Source organism: Lasiodiplodia theobromae, assembly GCF_012971845.1.
Source record: "Lasiodiplodia theobromae strain AM2As chromosome Unknown scaffold_17, whole genome shotgun sequence".
Taxonomy (NCBI): domain Eukaryota; kingdom Fungi; phylum Ascomycota; class Dothideomycetes; order Botryosphaeriales; family Botryosphaeriaceae; genus Lasiodiplodia; species Lasiodiplodia theobromae.
In genome coordinates this window covers 726,457-748,177 of record NW_023336377.1, presented here as the reverse complement: position 1 = coordinate 748,177, position 21,721 = coordinate 726,457, and the positions used below count along the sequence as shown (strand labels likewise).

The following is a 21,721-nucleotide window of genomic DNA, read 5'->3' as shown; positions in this document are numbered from 1 at the left end:
TCTTCTGTTCTCTACCCAATTTGACGACGAGACGGACAGCACGTTTGGCAAGTATTCCGAATATTATTTTGCTTGGGTAAGTTCAATGGCTCTATCGCCACCACTCAACTCCGGAGAGGCATGTATGCTGATAATATCCAGAGGTTAGCAAATTTCTTACGAGATAACCGAAAGGTGGAGTACACAAAGAGCCGGAGGACTTTTTTGAGGGCGCTCGGTTGCGCAAAACTTGTGCCGAAACGCCAAGTTGGACATCCCTTGGAAAAACGCAAAGATGAGTTATATAGCTCCGCGCCCTTGCTAAACTCATCGGACTTCGATTTGACCTCCTTCCAACTCGTACGGACGTCGTGGACTAGTTCTGGTGGCACCAAAGACCATACAGCGTGGCTGAAATCAGTGGAAGAGAAGAAACAAACATCGACATTCTGCTTTCCCAAGAACAAAGCAGGACCAGACTTGTTATTCATTCTGAATGGGGAAAAAAGGCGGCAAGCTAACAAGTGTACTGTGCGCGATGCAGGTAAGCTCATTTGCTATCCTTGGTTCAACCGTTATCCTTCGTCCGAGCTCACGTTTGGAGCCAGAGCTAGTCGACAATTTACTGATGCTCCGTTCTAGTTCAAAGTAAAAGATGTAGTGAAAAGTGAGGAATTTGTGGGAAGTTTGGTTCCTTCTGAGAAATGGCTCCCGGCAGACTGGAATCTCGGCCCGGTAGTGTTGATCCTCGTGTCTGCCGCGGAGGATATCAAGGACGTTGACAAGTTCTTCAATAAAGGGTTTGGGGACGTGAGACACGCCAAAGATCTGCAGGAGGGTGGTAGATTGAGGGACGTTGACTTCTATCTCTGCAAGATTGATCGAAAATTCTCACAAGATCTCTGGGGGGAAGTCTGGATGAGGTTGATGGTATCAATGAAAGAGCAAGAGGGTCTATCTTAAACAAATCACCAGGGAGTGGTGTCGTTTTCCACGTTTAAAGCATCAATATGGAGCACGCAATAACATGCTTAAACCAATGGATAATGCCACATGGACTACTCGTATAAAAAATGTGGACTCGCCTAAGTTCTGCAGAAGCGGATCCGGCAGTACACGCTCTAGTACATGCAGTTTAGGGGGCTATTGGATCGGTTATATTAATGGCCCGCTGACAATGGGCCCATGAACAGGGGTCAAGCGTTTCACATACGATGACTGCAGCGACGATCTCGTTTGCACTCACGGGATTCTCTCTTCTGCTTCAGGGTAGTGTGCTAACACTGCATCCGGCTACTTTCCCGACAAGATTACCATTGAGAACGGATAGAGGGTTTTCTTTGGTAACCATGAAAGATCCCTGAGATTTCCCCGCTCAGAATTTGATAAGATTCCCCGCACATTATCGCCCCCACCTCATGCAGTGGGACCACCAATGGCCTAGCGTGTGCATGTTAACGGTTATTCGAAACTCCTAAGACCATGTAAACAGACACAAATGGGCCGATCAATTGATTCGTCATCTTCCCAATAACCGATTTGCCGACAGCACTGGAAGTTGTTAAATGCACATCAACCTACCTGTAAGCCACATATTCTTTATTCTCGACGACATCAAAACCAAATTTTGTTCTTGATCTCACACCTCAGACTGACCCAACCATGACAGCCACGACAGGCCAGCACTTCGACGCAGTCATTATAGGAGCAGGGCTCGGAGGTATCTACCAACTCAATGAGCTCCTCAAGCTCGGTCTCTCTGTCAAGGTGATAGAAGTGGCGCCCGACATTGGAGGAACATGGTACTGGAACCGCTACCCCGGGGCGATGAGCGATACAGAGAGCTTCGTGTACCGGTATTCCTGGGACAAAGAAGATCTCCAGACGTACCCCTGGCCGAACCACTACGTCCACCAGCCCGAGGTTCTGGAGTACATGCAGCACGTGGTGCGGAAGTACGACCTCCGCAAATACATGCAGTTCAACACAGAGATGCTCTCAGCCGACTGGGACGACGACGCCAAACTCTGGCGCATCGCCACCAGCACCGCCGAAACGGTCCTGGCGCGCTACTTCGTGCCCGCGCTGGGCGTCCTCTCCAAGCGGAATCTCCCCGACATCCCCGGCATCGACTCCTTCAAGGGGACCCTGACCCACTCCTTCGCCTGGCCCGCAGACCTCGACGTCACGGACAAGCGCGTCGGCATCATCGGCTGCGGCTCGACGGGCGTGCAGATCGTGACGGCTATCGCGCCGAAAGTGAAGTCGCTGACGTCCTTTATCCGCCACCCGCAGTACTCGGTGCCGGCCAACAACAGGCCCGTCTCGCCCGAGTATCGCAAATGGGTTAATGAGAACTACGACGCCATCTGGGAGCAGCTGCGCAACTCGTTCGTCGGCTTCGGCTTCGTCGAGTCGACGCGGCCCGTCTTCTCGGTGCCGGAAGACGAACGCGAACGCATCTTCGAGGAGCTGTGGGAACGCGGCAACGGGTTTCGCTTCATGTTCGAGGGCTTCGGCGACATCGCTGCGGACAAGAAGGCCAACGAGGAGGCGTGCAGGTTCATCATCAAGAAGATCCACCAGATCGTCAAGGACCCGGAGAAGGCAAGGAAGCTGACGCCGCGGGAACCGCTTGCCCGCCGGCCCATCTGTGACAGCGGGTACGTTTCTGATTCCTCCACCCCCTCTCCTTTCCCGGAAGTGCTGATGCAGCATCCAGATACTTCGAGCAATTCAACCGTCCCAACATCGACATCGTCGACATCATGGCCAACCCAATCGACTCCATCACCCCCACCGGCATCCAGACCGCGGACGGCACTCTGCACGAGCTCGACATCATCGTCTTTGCCACCGGCTTCGACGCCGTCGACGGCAGCTACACGCGTATCTGCATCCGGGGGCGCAACGGCGAGACGCTGAAAGACCGCTGGGCCGACGGCGGGCCTACGAGTTACATGGGCACCTTCGCCGCCGGCTTCCCTAATATGTTCATGGTGTTCGGCCCGCAGAGCGCGTTTTGCAGTCTCCCGCCTATGCTCGAGGCCGCCGTCGAGTATATCACGGCGGCGATCAGGAAGGCTGAGGAACTGCGGAAGGAGCGCGGTGGGGAGGCGGCGCTCGTCGAGGCGACGGAGGAGGCGGAGAGGGGCTGGGCGAGGATGTGTGAAGAGGTGTCGGCGGGGAGTTTGTTCAGGCAGGAGAACTCGTGGATTTTTGGGGCGAATATTCCGGGGAAGCCGTTGGCGTGTCGGTTTTATTTTGGGGGGTTGAAGAGTTATCGGGATCAGATGAGGGAGGTTATTGAGGACGGGTGGCGGGGGTTCAAGCCTTTTGTCAGCGAGGTGTCTGATGGGGTGTCGAAGATGACGCCTTTGGCTGCGGAGACTGCTGCTGTCACTTCTTGATGGGTTTGAGAATCTAGCGGCTTCGTAGAGTTTTCAAGCGTCTCGTACTTCATCGCCGATGTGGCGCCACTTAGCACTTTTCACTGCTGGATCCATATCACATGTCTAAGAACTTGGGAATTCATATCCAAATTTCGAGATAGTGTATCTGAAACTTCATGCTGGCAAATAAGTAGTCCGTGCCCAGATGTCCATATTGGAGAAGTAGGTGGCAGAGACGTCATCCGTACAAACCAATTCGTCCGTCTCAAAACCTCCGCAGCGGCAATGCTCTTTCATAAGACCCTTTTCAACCAGACCAACAGACACTGTTCCTGCCTCTTTCAGCCCCAAAAGAAGCCTCTCCATATTGAATCGGTCAGAAATCCAAGAATCACCGACATTGACACGTCGGTAAGTGAGCAGTTCTGTCTGTACAGATGCCCAAAGGGTTGCCAAAGTTGGATCTCCTCTGAAATGACCTCCTCCAGAACACGTGAACTCTTCATATACGTTGTAGTCATCATCGGACTCCGAGTCCAGCGCATCGACATCATGGCTCCGTGTCGGAAGCCACGTCTCCTGACTACGCCAGAGCACCCAGCAAAGAATCTCCCAGCCCGTTGCGACTTTTTTTGACCAAGAAGATGGCTTGTAGGATCCGAGCCGCTGAGCTAGTTCAGCTGGTGTCAAATCTTCATGGGTGCAGGTATCCATGCTTTCTGACTGGCCGATATCGAGGAGTTCTAGCGAGACAGGACGCTTGATCTTAGGGTCGACCCCACTATCAAACATTCGAAGAGCACAGGCAAGAATCCCAAAAAGATCCTCATCATCGGAGCCAGACATGGCAAGATGAAATGCAACCATGACGAGCGCGTGGAGGTGCGACATGGTGAGCTTTAATCCGCAAGATGTACAAAGTCTGGTGAAAAGTCCGCTGTGGTCGCTGTTGCCTCGACGGGGGAAGTAATTCGATTCTGTAATAGCGTGACAGATAGCATTCGCCGAAGTGTGACAAAATTTGTGCTTCCATTCTGCGGGAGCGGCGGGAACTCCTCGAGACAGCAGTGATCGGTAACAGGCTGAATCTGCATCCCAGCGGCCACAAATGTCCATTTCGTCTCCAGAAAAGCGGCTTTCGCGATTCGTTGGATCGATAACTGATGGTAGCACTGTTGTATGGGATTTCAAGATGACAAGCAGAAGCTTGTCCATGACAGTGTGTCCCAGATCGTCCACAAGCATTTTCATAAGACTGTAGCTCCCGAGCAACTCAACGAGGCTTTGAAATACGGTGCAACAGGTCTTAGACCCATCGAGATAGCTGGCGGCTAAGTGAAAAGGATAGCATGACCGGATGTCAAGTTCCAATTTAAAGGCCTTTTGCACCAACTCCACTACCAGATCAACATTGCGGCCCATGATTGCAAAGCTCAATGCCTCAAGAAGCATTTTGTTTGGAGTCCGTTCTGCTTCTTTGGCGACCTGAGGTATGGCGACTGGAAGCTGGTCAGACTTGAGAGTACTGAAGTCGCTGTGCTCCAAAGCATCTCGGACCCGTTCATCGAAGGATGGCTCTTTCCATGAATTGTCCCATGATTTCCACGTGCTTTCATCGTGTGGATGTGGCTCGGAAGCGGCTGCATGTGTCGGAGGAACATAATCGTGCGCAGCTCCTGACACATGGATGACCCAATTACACAGCTGAGATGGTTCTGGATGTGGCAAGCGATCGTTTGTAGGAGATGAGATAGCGTAAGGAGAGGCGCCGAATAGCGATGAAAAAGATCTTGGAGTGTCCTGGCTTGATGTGGGGATATTGGCCTCGAATGCGTCAAAGCGCAGTCCAGCTGCTGTCCAATGTCGAGGACCATGACCCCAATGCTTGGCAGACTTGAATGAGAATAGCCAAAATTGGTACAACCATTCATTCATAGTTCTTTACGCAGAGTCAGTGAAATGATACGGACATCGAATGAAGCGAGACTCACTGGAAATCTTGTCTGTTCATTGTCTTGACAAGTTCCGCGTGCTTGCCCTGAACAAACAACTGGGCTCTTTCCATTGCCACTCTCTTCAAAACATCTGAGTTCATCCTTGCTTGAACAACTTGAGCACTGGGAGATGCTGCATCCGAAGGAGGAGTTTCCATGGTTACGTCTCCGTAAGGAGATGGAGCGGTCACACATGGAGAGGAGGGAAGTCTGTCAGATCCAGAGGACCTGAAGGCCCCATATGGCATGCTCCAGCTTGTGAATCTGTCGATAGCTTGCTGTTAACGTGGAACGTTGAAAAAAGAGCGAAACACGTACATGTTTTTGCCGAATGCGAGCTTCGAATTTGCGACTACCCCTATGCCCGATGGAGGACCTTTCAGGATGAGGTCTTGTCTCCGTCGATCCTTAAGGTACCTCCGCATCTTTGCAGGCGCCACGGTATGTCCCTGGTACTGAATGGCTGTAGAGGTCCGTCCTGCCTCTGCGCAGGTCTGGAGACATCGTCCGATGTGGTTCTTCGCTTCTGAGGGCACGTTCTTCCTCAGCTTCCACTTCTTGAACTGGTATTTGTACTGATGTACCCTAGAAAAGTGGAAATATGTATGTTAGCAGTTGATAGCACAGGAAGGAGAGACTCAGGCAACATACCCAGCGTCAAAATCGTGGTTGTCCTTCATGTACTTGGCGAGATCGGGCAGCTTGCGCTTCTCGTTGATGTATTGATGCTCGATGATGTCCTTCAGTAACTCCCATCGCTCATGTACAGGAGGACGGGATGTCCCAGAAGGAAGGGCTGGTGGCCTGGGAGGATCCATGGTCCGTAGCCCGAGCAGCCTGGAGAGGGCACGGGCCGAAGCGTAATGGCGTATGGGAGAAACAAGACTGGGCGTCAAGACTGGGCGTCTAACGGGAGATGTTGAGGAGGTAGAGGAAAGATGAAGAAGCTGGCTTGGCCTGAGAAATTCGAGGAGATTCGCATGCGTTTTTATGCTCCGGCAGCACCGTGGAGGGACGGAGGGATGTGAGGTGGCCGCGCAAGGCTGATACTGGTCGTGACACAAAAACTCCCTGCAATGCCAAGCCATACAAAAGAGAAACAGCCAATCGCGGCCAGAGAATCATAGCTTGTACTCGCTCGGTTGCCTTGCTCCTGCCTGGCGCAGATCTTCGCGTCCTAGTGACGCCAGCAGGGACCCCAGCCCAGTCTTGCAAAGGAGGACTAGCCAACCACGTCGGGCGGGTGGTGAGCGCTGCATACCACATGCAGCTAATTGTCTCACCACGTTCCAGGCACCCCACACTGCCAACGTTGACAAAGGAGTAAACGCCAGTCGGAGGGTCTTGGAAAGGGTTATCAGCTTTGGTTTCACTCAATCGCCTCCGAATATCATCAAAAATGGAAATGCGGATCCAGCCGTGCATCTATCACCTCCCGATGACCAACTTTTGGCGCAAGGCAACTCTGCTCCCAAGCAGTGCAAAAGAGCTTCGGCCAATCCTAGTCCTCCACGGCTAACTCCAAATTTCCCAAAGCCGGCCCAGAGCTTTTGGGGCACCCAGTGACGCGTCTGGACATTATGCTTGGGTCTGATGGAGTTTCACCGGCTTGCTGCAAGGCAGTCCAGAAGGTCAGATTACAGCTTGAACTTCGCAGTTCTGTACCAACAAATTAGGTATAAAAACTGATCTCTTGTTCTCACTGCCAGCCAGCGAGCTCCAGCAGTTCTCTCCGACCTCACTTCACCCGTTCTTGATCTGAACCCTCAATATCAAGGCCACAGTCCCTTATCCAAGTTCTCTACAGAATCTACGAGCAGTCTGAACCTGCAAAATGGCATCAAGCAACACTAAGCCAAGTCAAACCACACGCTCTACCTCTACCACATCGTATATATTCACCTCCGCTCATTTCAAAGCTATCTCCTACTAATCATGTCCCACACAAGGTCCTCGCAGCCTCAACAGACATCGACTTCAAGCTCCGTTTCACATGGCATCTCCTTGTCCACACCAGCACAGCTCCTCCCTGGCAACGAGACCTTCCAGACCACCACCTGTCCCTATCACGGACCCATTGTGCAGATGAGGTCAAACGGTGGTGACCAGAGTCATCAAGACATGAGCCCGATGGACCGATTCCTTGCTGAGGGTCCCGTACAACAGTATGCGCTGTTCGTTCGGCCGGACAATGGACAGCTTTCTACGTCAAAGGGTTGCACGTGTGGGAAGAACATGTAGAGGCACACGATCGGCGCTGGGTCGCACCCATGTACTGAAATGCAAAAACAAGGCTTTGATTCCGGTGGTGAATCATTCTGTGATGTAACGCGAAAGTGATGTGCTACACTAGTTCTTGAATAGTAGCTTATGTGTCAAGTACAGTAACGTGAACAATGTTGTGGCCTCTATATAGCCATCTGGGGCATGCTCAGAGGTCTTGAAATCCCAACTGGAAGTGACCGTCTCAATAATCGTGACCAAGCCCGATTTATCGCATTTTTCATACTGCTGGATCCATGCCTCATCTTTGGGGGTTCACGTGGAAGTTTAGATAGAAAAAAAAAAGAACTCTCCGGAGTGCAAGCACTTGTCAAGCATCTTTCAATGCGAACTCAAGTAGAGCTGCAAATGTAGGACTGAGCGGGCAACAAGGTTGAAAGTATAAGAGAAAGCCCCAGATATTGTGGGAACGCAGCAATCCCATCATCAGCACCAGCAACAGGCGCCTGCTTTTACTTTCACGAAACTACTGGTGACGACCAGATAGAAGCGTTGCATTGTATTTGCTTATCAAAACAGCTCTCAAATTCTCCGTAAATGTACCAAATTGCTTCGCCCAATCAATTGTGCACTTTACACTCGTCACAGAAACTGTGCATTTCTATCCAGCGATAGTGATGTCAAGTCGGCGCCGTTTGTTAATTCAAATGAGTAGCGTCGTATTCATATTTGATGACTGTAAATCATAATGCAGCGCGGTCCTCACTTGAAGCATCTTGATGATCATGCAGTGTTGAAAAGGTTGATAATTAAGTTTCAGAAGCTTGCGATTAACCATGCAGTATTACCTAAACTCCCGAGATGCAAATATACGGAGCAACCACTTCAACTTATTTCCTCCTATCCAACCAATAACGTCCGACCACTTCAAGCACCAAGCTTCTCAAGGGTGACAGCGAGGTAGACCTGGTCAGGGACCGTGCACACCAAATCGTTGATCGAAGAGCCACCGGCATGGCAGATAGGATCATCAAAGTCGGCCTTTCCGCCAATAGTGTTGCTGCAATTCGACTCGTCAGCAAACAAAAACTTTTACAACAACCCCTTTTTACCAAAAAAGTATAGGAGGAACAAAAAACTCACTTCTCAGAAACCTCCTGCCACAGGAACAACTCGTTCTTCTTGTCGGCGCCGTTGCCGGCGGTGTAGCTGAAGCTGAAGAAGGTGTTCTCGCCGCAGAAATACACCTTGCCGTCCTCGAAGGCCTGCGTCGCGCCCTTGATCACGGGGTCGTACGGAATGCACTCGAAGTCGAGCGTGCCGCCGTTCGTCGCCAGGATGCGGAACGACAGCGTGCTGATCGTCTTGCCGTCGTACTTGCGCGTGCTGAATTCTTTGATCTGGTACTTCGTCGTCTCCTTGTCCGGACCGGGGCAGGAGTACGTCGGCGGGGGGGAGTACGACGGGTCGGTGGGCGCGGCCAGGGCGGTGGTGGCGCTGAGGAGAGCGGTGGCGGCGGCGGCGGTGAGGAACTTCATGGTGGTGGTGGGGGAGTGGGTTGGGTTGGGTTGGGAGTTGGAGGGATGGGTGGGTGGGTTGAGTGGTGGTTTATTAGCGGCTTGTGGATGTTGAGGGCTTGGTGCTGGATGGAGATCACTACGAGGGTGCAGTCGGTCTCTATATATGCAGGCCAGCTCGTACTCGTCTTGCGGAGAGAGGACTGAGTTTTGCGAGTGGCGGGAGAATGCCCCCATGATCCGACGTCATAATCTTCAGAGCGGTGTCGTATTTTGCTTGTACTACGAAGGGTGTCGTGACCAGCGTTACTTCGACAAGGGCTGCTGTGTGGTCATTGGACTCTGCGCAGCCTCGAGCAGAGCAGCTAGTGCTCGTATGGGCGGGGTTATACGGATGCTCCGTGGTTGTTCCGGCGGGAGGTGCATTCGACCACTACGTCATTGGCCGTCGGTAATTTCGGCTTTAGATCAAAAGGGTGATGTTTCTCCCTTAACATGAGCTTCTCTACGAGTATAGACGTGGCAGGTGCTATGCTGCGCCTCTAAAATGACCACTTTTAGATTCTTAATGGTGTATGGCGTGTCGCTCAGATGTCTTCACTGTCTCGTAAACTAGCGTAAACTAAAAACAGCTAAGCTACAGTCACTATCCGATGGGGTCCGGTTTTGGAAGATCAAAGATAAAAATAGATTTGACCTCGGAAACCAGGGACAGCAAGCGGCAGAGAACGAGTTAAGTCCGAATGCGGAGTCAGTCACAGGTTCGCAACTTTATTTTGGTGGACGAGGAACTCTGCCGATTGGCATACCAAGTTCTGGGGAGAGTATCGAGTAAGGTTAATGTGCTCTGTGCTGTTCAAGCTTAAATCGGCCCTTCATATATTGGAACAAGAGTGTAACATGCATTAATTGGCAACCTTTCTTTTGACCGGCAGCACATGCCCTATAGGGGGCTGGTCTATTGAAACAATGTAGTTTATAGAAACTTTCCCTGTTCGGGTACTTTAATTGCCGTTGTCCCGATAGTCTTGCTTTCTAAACTCCCACCGCGTTACCAGCACACTCACTACCATCAGTCCGGCAACAACTTTCGTGCCGTGACACCTGGAGCAAGCGCACTCGCCGATCCAAAATCTTATGCATTGTTCCCCTGTGTGAAGTCTCTTTTGCTTGATCTCCGTATTCATGTTCCTTCATGATCACATGAATGCGCTGCCGAATAGGGGCTTGAAGGGCGGTTTCACATGGCGGTGTTGAAGAGGCCATGGAGGGAACACAGACCGGACAGCTTGCTCACAAGCACGAAAAGTCTCAGAAGTGGGTCATGAAGAGCAGAAAAAGATTTATTTGCACATCACTAAACTAGAAAACTCAAAGTGCCAAGTACCATGGTGACCGAAGAACATAGCCGCTGTTTTTCTTCCTCATTGCTTCCGCGCCTTCTCCCTTAGGGATCCACGCAACGCCACCCATCCCAGCCAATGATATCCCCAACCAAAGTATCCAGCGTGCGAGTGCCACGCTTTGGTCCATGGCTGGCGAGAAGGGTCCGAGCATCGCAGAGGTAAACAGTGGAACAGGGACTCGGGGAGCCGTGGGACGGGACGTCGCTGGACCGGACTGCGCGTCATCGAGCGGTCGAGGGACACCTATAAGAAGAGAGAGAGACACACATTTATCAGCCGCTTGTGCGAGCTGAGTGGGTGGGTCAGAAACACGAAGAGGTTATCATCATCGGGCTAGCCTCAGACACCAGATCCAGGTGTTTCTTCATCCCTCACCCACCTTTCTGTTCTGTTGTGGTCCTTTGCAGCTGGGTTGGTGAGGGTTGAGGAAACTGAAGTTGAAATGACCGATGATGACGAGACACCAAGGCAAGGTACTGCGACCTGGGAGCGGCGTTTCCGTGAGGAAGCACCCTGCTGGGGAGAGACCTGCAGGTGCATGCTGAGGTCCAAATGACACGAGAGAGAAAAGGAAGGGGTTGAAGAGTTGTGATCATGGATGAAAGGGGTCAAATGTATGAAGCTGGCGGATGATGGCGATGGGTGGATGGTGATGAAGGAAGAAGAGGAGAAGAAGAAGAGAGGCTGCCCTTAAGTAGACGATCAATGCAGCTGCACGGCAGCTTCACTCTTTACACAGAAGGATGGCAGTGTCAAATGTTATGGTAGGGGCGATGTCCCGGGAGGCGAAGGCACTGCATGAGCTCTAAGCAGGTGCTCGTGGAGAGGGAAGGCAGATATCACTGCTACGAGAGGCAAGGCCTCTGGTGCCGGGCAGGTAGACCTGAGCGCGAAGGCAAGCAGACATAGTGGATATTCAAAAGGGCAGCAACTCAAGATCGGTGCGTTTTGCAATCGTGAGCATTCCGCGCACACCCATATTCATTCTCGCGCGAGGAATAGTTTTGCGTGCATGAGGCCGCATGCGAGTGTCATGATTGTCGTTTTGTTCTACGTCCTGATCCAAGATGCCGATAAAGTGATGGCAGGCGCGGCGCCGACTTCCAGTTTCGGGGTGCGGCGCTGCAGCAGCGCCCTCGCCCGAACAACGCCCAGAATCAGCTTGCCAGCCCTTTCCACACTTGCAAACTCTGCCGGTCGGATGTTTGACTTGCTGGAAGTGGTGGTCTTCGCGCCAAGAATCTTGCCGCTTTCGAAGACCCAGGGAAATAGGGAGCATCCAGAATTCCGATTTGCAGCGAAGACGACCGTGTCAGCTTCAAACAATGGACTCAGACTACTGACGGGCACTATGCCTGGTTGATGCACAATGGTATTCAGCTGACAATTCCATGATCATCCTACAGAATTCTCATCTACGTCAGAATCCAGCGGCTTCCCCAGTGTCGAAGTCACGCCGGAATCCCCCGCCCAGTGCAGCAGCATCGACATCCGCGGCGTCCTTACCGAATGGAATTTTGATCGCATCGCCTGGGCTGTCTCTAGCCGCTGTCACGGCTTGTCTTTGTATCCGGCGGGTTGCCGTCGGGATCTAGGGCGTTTGGGTCCGCGCTCTTCTTATGTAAGGAGCAGTCTCAAGGTCTGCACGTTGCCGCGCCGGTCTGCAAGCGGAAGTGCGCTGCTGGGGTTGGTGCAGAAAGCGGCTGGTGGAGCGGCAGCTAATTTTCTCATTCAAGCAGCGTGAGTTGTAGCTTCTAAATCCACGTTCTGTTCTTCGCAGACGCTTTGCTTATCTGCCCTGAGATTGTGCGCAGCAAGGCTGGATGGTGAACAATGGGGGATATACTGGGGGAGGTGCATGGGGTTGCAAAAATCAAAAAAAAAACGAAGATACGGCAATGAATCGCGGTAGTTAAGCATGAAAGTTGACAAATTCGCATGATTCAGGAATCGGATAGCGACAGCCAAGATGAAAGAAAGTTGATGCATGCAGGTCGAGCGGTGTGTACTCATGTTTGCTCTGGTGTGTAATGATGATATAGACGTGTACATTTATGTTGCTCATAGGCACAATGCTCTAAAAAAGCAAAGAGACTTGGTAATGGCATCTGCATTGTTCCTATGCAGGTGCAATTCAAAAGGCTAAAATAGGCGAAGATAAGAGCTGTCGGACGTCATGGCAGCCGTTTGTGGTTTGGTGTTACACAAAACCGTTGAAAGCTGCAGGTGAAACATCCGCGCCGCAATGAAGAAATGACGCTGCGGCCGCCGGCCAGGATGGCAGGCGAAGCGCCAATGCAAGGGATTTCATGTAGTCAGTCGTAGAATTCATCAAGTCATGGTGGGAGTCTTGTCGTACGAGCGCTGGAACTGGGTTTGATTTGATGGCGTTGGGAAGGGCCTCAAACGGTTACTTGATAAGGCTACATAAAGAAGCAAAAAGTACCCCGGCCTGTCCCGCCCCACCGCGATAGGAACGACTTATTTAACCCACAGCTCATCTTGACACCTTCCCCACACTCTTCTTCACTCGATAGTTATCAGAGCCACTGTGCTGGAGAACATTGCGGTACGCTGCCAGTCTTTGCCGCGCGTCCCTTGCCTCCATCCCAACACACCAGGTACTGGAAGCTTCTCCACAGCAAGTCTGTTGGTGCAATCAACCTTCTCGACTCGAATCCAGCAAATATGTACGACTGCGATACCTGTGATAGGACGTTTAGGAGCCAGCATGCCTGCAATCAGCACATGGCTGCCCTTGGCCATCAGCGCTATGAGTGCGACCACTGTACTCGCAGCTTCGCCACCTGGCGCGCTTGTAAGCAGCACATGAATGACACCGACCACTGGATCTGGGAGTATGAGTGCGATACTTGCACAGCCCGCTTCGACTCCCAATGGTCAGTCGACGAGCACATGGAGGAAGAGGACCACTGGAGCTACCCCTACGATTGCGAGACCTGCACCTACGCCTTCCGCACCGCCTTCGACCGCGATGAACACCAAGAAGACGAGGGCCACTACAAGCATCTCCACTGCAGGGATTGCGACAGGTACTTCCCGAGCCAGAACAACCTGCAGCAGCACCTCAACTCGCGCGTCCACCGCGGCGCCAACGTCATCTGCCCCTTCTGCAATGCCGCCTTCACCACCGCCTCCGGTGTCTCCAGCCACCTGGAATCCTCGTCCTGTCCCAAAGCCCGCAATCTGGACCGCGCCACCATCCACCGCGCTCTCCGCCAGCGCGACCCCGACGGCTTCATCACCGAGCGCCTACTCGAGTGGACCGAGACGGACCACAACGCCCAGTGGGATCCCAGCTCCGCCTGGAATGGAGATGGCTACGAGTGCTACATCTGCCACAGGGAGTTTGGCAGTGCCCAAGGTCTGCGCCAGCACGTCTTCAGCCCCGCTCACCAAGCGCCGCTCTACCACTGCCCCAACAAGCGCGGCACCTGCGGCGGCAGGAAGTTCCCCACCTTGGCTGCCTTGTTCAACCACCTTGAGAGCCAGACTTGCAACTACATCCGCTTCGACGGCGTGCAGAAGAGCGTCAACAACTTCCTTACGGCTGGAAGCCGCAGGGCAATTACCTTCTCCTCATCATGAGTCGCATGGAATGGCGTACTGCATCACAGTATTTGGGGAGATCGTTTGATATGCGGGCTGGCCTGCCTGAACCTGTCTCACCGGATAAGCTGCGTCTTGGCTCTGTGAGCAGTTGGACCCAATGTCTAGAATGTATTTGTACGATTAGCAGCCAAATCCAAGCCCTCATCATCCTCACAACTCCCCCCAGCCATGCAGTCACTCGTCCCCTCCCTTCGCACTCCCCGTAATAATATCCCCCGCCCTCTCCGCAACCGCGTAAATCGTGCTCGTCAAATGCCCACACACCTGCCACGGCAACACGCTCGCATCAACAACCCGTACATTCCTCGTCCCATACACCCGCAGCTCCGCATCCACCACCCCGCCCAACTCCCGACTCATCATCGCCGCCGTCCCCACCGGGTGCGCGTTTGACCCATACACCCCCTTCGCCCACGCCAACCACGCCGCATCGTCGCCATCCATCGGCACCTCCCCCACCGTCGGCGCCGCCATGCCCACCACGTACCCCGCCAACGGCGCCGTCACCAGCGCCCGCCGCGCGTACCGCATCGCGGCGACCTGCACGGCGTTGTCGAACGGGTTCATGAAGAAATTCGGGTTGATCGCAGGCGAACTGCTCGCGTTTGCGCCGCCTACGCTGAGCGGCGACGCAGCGGAGATGTGGATGCTGCCGCGGCCGAACGGTAGCAGCGCCCACGTCGGCAGCGCGACGGCGCCGGCCGCGCTCATCGGCGCGCTGAGGATCTCGGCGAGGGGGAGGGTTGCGGCGTTGGCGAAGAGGAGGTCGGCTTGGAGGGTGAGGAGGTGTTCTTGGATGGCTGTCGAGTTGTTGTTGGAGGAGGAGGAGGAGGAGGAGGAAGAGTCGGGGTCGCCGCTGTTGGCGACGTTGAGGGCCGCGTAGGAGGGGATGGCGGCGCGGACGGAGGCTTCGAGGGCGGAGAGGTCTGAGGTGGAGAAAAGGTCGGTGAGGGTGGCGTAGGTGACTTGCGGGGGGTAGTCGAGGAAGGTGGTCGTGTCGTTGGGGGAGAGGGTGCCGGCGAGGGCGACGTTGACTTGGTCTTGGAGGTTCTCGCCGACGGTCGGGAGGGCGATGCGGACGGGGATGGAGTATTTTTGGAGGATGCTGCTGTGCTGTTAGATTCTCTTTTGGGTGTAGTTGAGAGCGGTGTGGAGTCCACTAAGAGGAAATCAAGGCGATGGGACAAAAGTAGAGAAAAAGTCATTGCCAGTTGACCGCCCAATTCCCAAGAATGGTGGTATGGTGAGGGTAGAATATTGCCAGGGCCTGTTGCTTGAGCTGATGTTTTTGGGCAAAGTCATGATACCGCTCGAAAGGCAATGACAAAAATCAAAGCATTCGGCACTTACGCAGGATTTCCAATACCAGAGTACTCCAGGAAACATGGAGTCCGCGTTGCCCCCAGAGACACTACCACCTCTTTTGCAGCTTTCAAGGTTGTGATGGTTCCTGTGCTAGAAGAGACCTCTACTCCTGATGCTGCCAAATCGCTGCCATACTTTTCCTCATCGTCCCAGGTCAGTCGAAGTGCCGTAGTGTTCAAATAGACGTGCAGATTGGGTCTGTCCTGGACAGGATAGTAGTACGCTCTTGCAGCGTCTTCTCTGATGCTCGTGGTTGCGTTGACGGTGAATGGCCAAACACTGTATCCACGCATATAGCCCCCGTTGACGTCTTCATTGTATGGGCTGCCAACATTTTCCCAGGTGGCCTTGATAATGGCGGCAGAGTTGTTCCGCTGCGGTGCAGCATATTGCCAGCCTACAGCCAAAGGCCCATCGAAACCGTGGTATTCGGGGTTGTAAGCTGCCCCGTTAGCTGCTTGAGATGGTGTGGGTGGGATAAAGTGTTCGCTCTTCTTGTAGTAAGGATACAGCGAATTCCAGTTCCAGCCGCTGTTCCCGAGCTTCTCCCAGGCATCGATTTGAACTGTTTCGGACCGGATATATGTCATGCCTGTCGGGGAGTTATTTTAGTGCTCATATCGAGATAGAGTCCTTACGTATTTCTCTGATATAATCTTTCACATGAAATAGGACTTTCTCATACCATTGATGGTGCTAGTCCCACCGAGGGCTTTCCCAGCATGGTAAACCTGGCTGTCATTTGCAGCATATTTTTGCGGAAGAGTGGTATATTGCCAATCAAGTTCAGAGCCAAGTGATAGGCCGAAGCTGGTCGTGTTTTGCACTCTCGGGTCATTGAAGACAGAGCCGCCTGCCTCTATGATAGCAACTGTGACTGACGGGTCCTGTGAAAGCCTATTGGCGATGACAAGCCCCGCGGTCCCACCACCCACGACAATGTAGTCGTAGGTCCCATTGGTAGCGACTGTCGTGTGGGCACTTTTGCATAAAAGCCCGAGACTAAAAATGAGGGGAAGGAAGCGTGACAACATGTTGCCATTAACGAAGCCGCAACAGGATAAGGGCGAGCCAAGCCATGAGGAGACCTCGGGGCTTTATGAATCGTCTCGAAGGATTACTGCAGGTTCAAGTCACACGAGGGACCCGAGTAGGTTGCAATTGGTGATGTTGCATGCATGGAGAAGGATTGCGGGGGAACGCCTCTTCCCCGATCAGGCATGTCAGCCGGGAAGAGGCGTCCTCCAGATAGCGGCCTCACTACTTCCGTTCCGATTCCTTGGCGAGGTGGTGCAAACTGTGCACAGCTCCGAAATGAACGGCTGCTACAGCTTACATGCAAGACATTTCGCATGCCACTTGCGCAGGGTAGTCGAATTTAGTCCAATTGCGCAACCGTAGAACTACCGGTTGCGAAGGATGAAGTAGGCCGCATATTCCTGTGGATATCGTCGTGTGATTGGGATTCCATTTCCCCGAACTTGCGTCTAAAACTACGACAGCTTCACAGCGAACCATTCCGGTGTATCTAAAGATGACTGCCGAGGTTGCGAAATTAGTTAGGAAATTGGTCGTCTTTACTTTTTGGCTTGGCTTCGCCCCGGCTCCGGCTAACAGCTAGCTTCAGATGTGCTGGTGTCTTGACCGGAGACTGACAACTCAATTGTGTGCGTTGGTTGAGAGTGAGCAGCGAGATCGGCCGTCAAGCTGGCTGATGTTCGGTGACAGCTGAAAAACACATCATGAATGACGACGTGTCGCTAGTAAGTCCATGACGAAAGAGTCGCTTGGCTGGAGGCAAATCCCAGCCGCAGTGGGGGGTGAAATTGCGCAGCGAGCTACGACTAGCCTTATTCAACCGAGGTTCCAGGATCCGACGGAGCTGGAACTCACATCAGCAGCCGCATCGCGTGGCGGAAAGCGAGCTGCATGTGAGATGCATGAACCGCGACGGCGGTGGTACGGTACATCACAAGGCTGCAGGGGAGTGCGTGCAACACCAGCGGGGGAGGCGACGATGATGACGATGATGATGATCGCCACGACGAAAATGCGGAGGCTTCGGGGGTGTTCTTTCTTTGTTCGTGGCCCGTGCGACCCCTGAAAGAAGGGCCAACACCACACACTGACGCCGGTCTGCGCTCCGGGATTCCTTCGAGAAAACGGCGCGCCGCTTCCAAGACACCACCGGCGCCGCCGCGTCCTCTATCTCACAAGCTCTGTCGCTCCTTATACCCAGCTTTTCCTTCTCCATTTTTTCCTTCTCGTGCCTGCCGTGCCCCGACCGTCGCCCGCCGCTCTTACGTTTCCTTTTCGTCGTCCCACCCTTTCCTGCCAAGTCACAGCCGCATTCCGCCAGCGCAGTCGCCGCGCCAACGACGGCAATTGGGAGGAAGGCACGATTGTTGTCGAACAAGTGGGGTTCTGAGATGCTGCCACACCGCATTCAGATACCCACATCCACCTGGTATGAGCTGTACCGCGGAACGGACCATGTCCCGGGATGGCGCACTCACCGCTCCATCAGACAGTTATGAACCCTGCCTTCCGGCTCGTTCCCGCCGCTTCGCCCTTTAGCAAATCCAGATCCAGCTTCAGCAAGCCGAGCCGGTCCGACGACATGCTGTCGCTCCGCCAGGTTGTCGGCTCGACCATCGGCTCAGCCCTCGCCTTCGACAGCCTACCCCACGAGCGCCGTGTCGCCTTCACCGCAGGTGCTGCCGCCGTGGTAGCCACCATCGACGAGGACCACAAGGTTACCCAGCGATTTTTCCGCGCCCACCCCTCAACCCAGGCCGTCCATACGGCCTCCGCCGCCTACGGCACCCCCGCATCTGATGCGCGCAATCGCGGAGCCGTGTCTTCGCGCGATGCCGGTGTAGGCGCCTCTTTGCATGGTTCAGCGGCGGGCGATTGGGCTGATTCGCCAGGTGGAAAGTCGTCGTCAGCGAAAGACCGGATAAAGGCTGCAACGTGTGTGGCATTCAGCTCTGATGGAAAGTATATCGCCGTAGGAGAGGTGAGGCCTATCGTGAACCAAGGGGTGCTACCCGAATGCTGACCCCTGGACCAGACGGGATACAAGCCCAGGATCTTGGTCTTCTCCACCGCCCCAGATGCCCCACCCGAGACACCCATCGCCACCATATCCGAACATAAGTTTGGCGTCCGGTGCGTTTCTTTCAGTCCTGACTGCAGGTACTTGGCCAGCTTGGGTGCTGCAAATGATGGCTTCCTCTACATTTGGAGCCTGAACCCCCGCACTGGTGCAGCAACTTTACATGCAAGTAACAGATGCACAAACCACATCAACAAGATGGCATGGCTTGGAAATAGCCTTGTCCTCGTGGGCACCCGACACGCCAAAGTCTGGCGCATTGACGAGGCAGAGCAGCATGTCCAGAGCAAGACGAAGCATCGCGAAGAGAACATCACTCTTCCCGGAAGGAACTGCATTCTGGGCTCCTTGGTCGAACAGAACTTCTCCTCCATTGTGGCCGTGTCCGACACGAAGGCCCTCGTATCGACGGAGAAAGGGGACATCTGTCTCCTGGATGACTCGGACCGCGCTCAGCGGTTGTTCAAAGTGGCATCCGCGGACTTTGGAATTTCGGCGCTGGCAGCTGATTCTAACGGCATCTTGCACATTGCTGGTACAAATGGCGAGATGACGACCATGGAGATCAGCAAGTTGGTTGATGCCGCACCGCCCCCTACGCCAACTTCGCGAGACGAGTCGCCTCCTGGATCGCCCCCGCGATCGCCAACAAGTCCTAAATTTCATCATGATACACCATTCATCATCGCCATGGCGCCCATCGGCGACCTCTTGGTCACGGTGGACACTAGAAGAGCCATTCGTCTCCTGGAAGTGGGGACGGATGGTGACTCATCCACTAACAAAATTGTCCAACAGCTGCCCGCTCAGGGCGACGCTGTCTTGGGCGTCCACTCTCTTCCCCTCTCTAATTCTTTTGACGCGTCTTTTGTTACTTGGTCTGCAGATGGCCTCATCAAATTCTGGGCTCCAGATGGAACTGAAAAAGGTGACATCAAAGTGCACTTGGAGCAACTTGAGAATTGCGATGAGGTCAACGAGCTCAGGACCATTGAACCATCTCCTCATGTCGGCTTCGTTGCTACCGGAGACAGATACGGTGTGCTCAGGTATGTTTCTATTCTCGTTCAGTCAATCTCCCGTTACTAACCTAGGAATCAGTATTATCGACGGCCAGACCGGCAAGTGCACCTTCAGTCTCAAGGCTCACGGAAGCGAGATCACCGACATTGAGATCCACGAGGGTGAAACCCCGTTGGTCGTCACCTCTGCACGGGATCGGACTGTTCAAGTCTTCCAGAAGATCGGAGAGGCCTGGGATGTTCTGCAGACCTTGGATGAACATGCGAGCGCCGTCACTGGCGTCCTTTTCTCCAAGGACGGAGCACACCTTCTTTCCTGTTCTACGGATCGTACGGTGGTCGTGCGAGACTTTATGACCAGGGAGGAGAATGGAGCTGTATTGAAAGCTTTCCTCATTGCTCGCACCATCACCCTGAAGTCTACGCCCGTCTCCATGGCATTTGATGCCGATAACGAGAACATTCTCGTGGTTTCAACCATTGATCGGCAAGTTCAGAAGTATGACATCATCTCTGGACAGCCAGTTGGCTCCTTCAAGTCGGCGGATGCAGACGGTGGCGAGGCTGTTGTCCTCTCTGACCTCGTACATTTCACCAACCCGAGAGGTCAAGGTGTTATCGCCGGCGTTTCTAGCACCGACAAGTCGGTCAGAATCTACGACGAGAATGGGAACCTCCTTGGCCGTGACTGGGGCCACACGGAAGGTGTTACTGACATTGCTTTAATCTCCATCAATGGTGGAGAAGGCGATGCCGACCAGATGGGTTTGGTAACCGTCGCAGTCGATGGTACAATCTTCATCTGGAACCTCGACTTCAAGCTACCGCTTTCACGCTCGTCCTCCTACGACGTTGGCAAGAGCGGGGACTTGGCGGGCATTGCTACTCCGGGCAAGGACTTACTTTCGAGCAGACCACCCATTAGGCGTGTCCTGTCTCAATCCGAGCTTGCCAAGTACCAGCGGTCTGGCGATGACGAGGCAACCACGCCCACGGGCAGCAGGTCTCCCACGGGCTCGTTGCGCAAGAAGTCGTCCAAGCTGTCGCTCCACGGCGGTTCCGCGCCGAAGTTGGAGCCTTCTCCGGTGGGGAAAGAGAGCCACGGGCCGCACGGCTCGAGCAGCCGGAGACATGGGCGCAGCAACCGGTCGCCTTCACCGCCTAGCCCGACATTGAAGCACGCTCACGCTGCGTCGTCCGGAAGCCCCAAGGTGCCGCACCACAGCCCGAAGGGCTCGCACCACACGCTGCGCAGACCCTCGTTCGGCTCCTCCCGCTCCAAGACTCGCAGCAACCAGAACTTGCGCGAATCTTCAGGCCTGGCCGCAGCTGCAAGCGACCTGAGCAAGAGCCTGAGGCTGTTCAGGAAGAAGCTCGGAACCAGCCAGGACAAACTACCTGCGGATGCACAGAAGGAGCTGGAGCGCGAACTGCGCATCACGTCCAGCGCGCTCGGAGGGGAGGGCAAGACGAAGGAAGTCAGGCACGCTTCGTCGGAAAGCAGGCATGAGGGTGGCAAGGCCGAGGTGAAGAGCGAAGCGATGGACGAGGCGTCGATGGCGAAGCTGCTTGAGCAGTACTCGGAGCGCCTGGTGGAGCTGCTGGATCGCAGGATCGATAAGAGCGTGCAGAAACACGTGAGGCAGCTCAGCCAGGGCTCCGTTTCTGGCCGAAGGGACAGCGATGACGTCGATGCGGCGACGACCGAAGATACTGAAGAATAGGTAGTAGTAGGGGAGGGCCAAGCGCTGGGTGCCGAGGATGGAAACCAAAAATGGAAATCGGATGAACGGGGCACCTCGGACACGGGGTCCTGGGGGATGGAGCTCGGGGAACTCTGGGGGGTGCGTGGAATTTTTGGGGTGGAACTTTTTTCTCAAATTACCGGACATCCATTCGTGGAGCGGACATTTTTCTAGCGTTGGCGTTGGACTGGGCGCAGGGACCTGGGGCCAGCACATGACTCTGCCCCGGGGGGTGGAAGCTTTCTGGCATCACGGACACGGGCTGTCGTGGGAAAGCAGAGAGGATATTTGGCATTGTTATTTGCGTCTTGGGACGATCAAAAGACG

The 21,721-nt window shown here is 54.0% G+C and overlaps 6 protein-coding genes across 6 annotated transcripts; 3 read left to right on the top strand and 3 right to left on the bottom strand.

The window, feature by feature from the left end:
- Positions 1–1,641: 1,641 nt before the first annotated feature.
- LTHEOB_6155 (Cyclohexanone monooxygenase) lies at positions 1,642–3,389 on the top strand (the record flags this gene model as incomplete). Its single annotated transcript, XM_035515380.1, has 2 exons — positions 1,642–2,642; positions 2,702–3,389. 2 exons carry the CDS (start codon positions 1,642–1,644, stop codon positions 3,387–3,389), a joined length of 1,689 nt encoding a protein of 562 aa, XP_035373286.1.
- Positions 3,390–5,358: 1,969 nt separating this feature from the next.
- On the bottom strand, positions 5,359–6,183 carry LTHEOB_6154 (uncharacterized protein; the record flags this gene model as incomplete). Its single annotated transcript, XM_035515379.1, has 3 exons — positions 5,359–5,629; positions 5,684–5,950; positions 6,017–6,183. The coding sequence occupies 3 exons, from the start codon at positions 6,181–6,183 to the stop codon at positions 5,359–5,361; spliced, it is 705 nt and encodes a 234-aa protein (XP_035373285.1).
- A 2,332-nt stretch (positions 6,184–8,515) lies between these two features.
- LTHEOB_6153 (Major allergen Alt) lies at positions 8,516–9,126 on the bottom strand (the record flags this gene model as incomplete). Its single annotated transcript, XM_035515378.1, has 2 exons — positions 8,516–8,648; positions 8,732–9,126. 2 exons carry the CDS (start codon positions 9,124–9,126, stop codon positions 8,516–8,518), a joined length of 528 nt encoding a protein of 175 aa, XP_035373284.1.
- Positions 9,127–13,340: 4,214 nt separating this feature from the next.
- On the top strand, positions 13,341–14,120 carry LTHEOB_6152 (Zinc finger protein; the record flags this gene model as incomplete). Its single annotated transcript, XM_035515377.1, has 1 exon — positions 13,341–14,120. One exon carries the CDS (start codon positions 13,341–13,343, stop codon positions 14,118–14,120), a length of 780 nt encoding a protein of 259 aa, XP_035373283.1.
- Positions 14,121–14,318: 198 nt separating this feature from the next.
- On the bottom strand, positions 14,319–16,543 carry LTHEOB_6151 (Glucose-methanol-choline oxidoreductase; the record flags this gene model as incomplete). The annotated part of the gene is made up of 3 exons (XM_035515376.1): positions 14,319–15,249; positions 15,495–16,101; positions 16,195–16,543. 3 exons carry the CDS (start codon positions 16,541–16,543, stop codon positions 14,319–14,321), a joined length of 1,887 nt encoding a protein of 628 aa, XP_035373282.1.
- Positions 16,544–18,042: 1,499 nt separating this feature from the next.
- Positions 18,043–21,373, top strand: LTHEOB_6150 (WD repeat containing protein; the record flags this gene model as incomplete). Its single annotated transcript, XM_035515375.1, has 3 exons — positions 18,043–18,528; positions 18,583–19,676; positions 19,729–21,373. The coding sequence occupies 3 exons, from the start codon at positions 18,043–18,045 to the stop codon at positions 21,371–21,373; spliced, it is 3,225 nt and encodes a 1,074-aa protein (XP_035373281.1).
- Between the last annotated feature and the right edge of the window lie 348 nt (positions 21,374–21,721).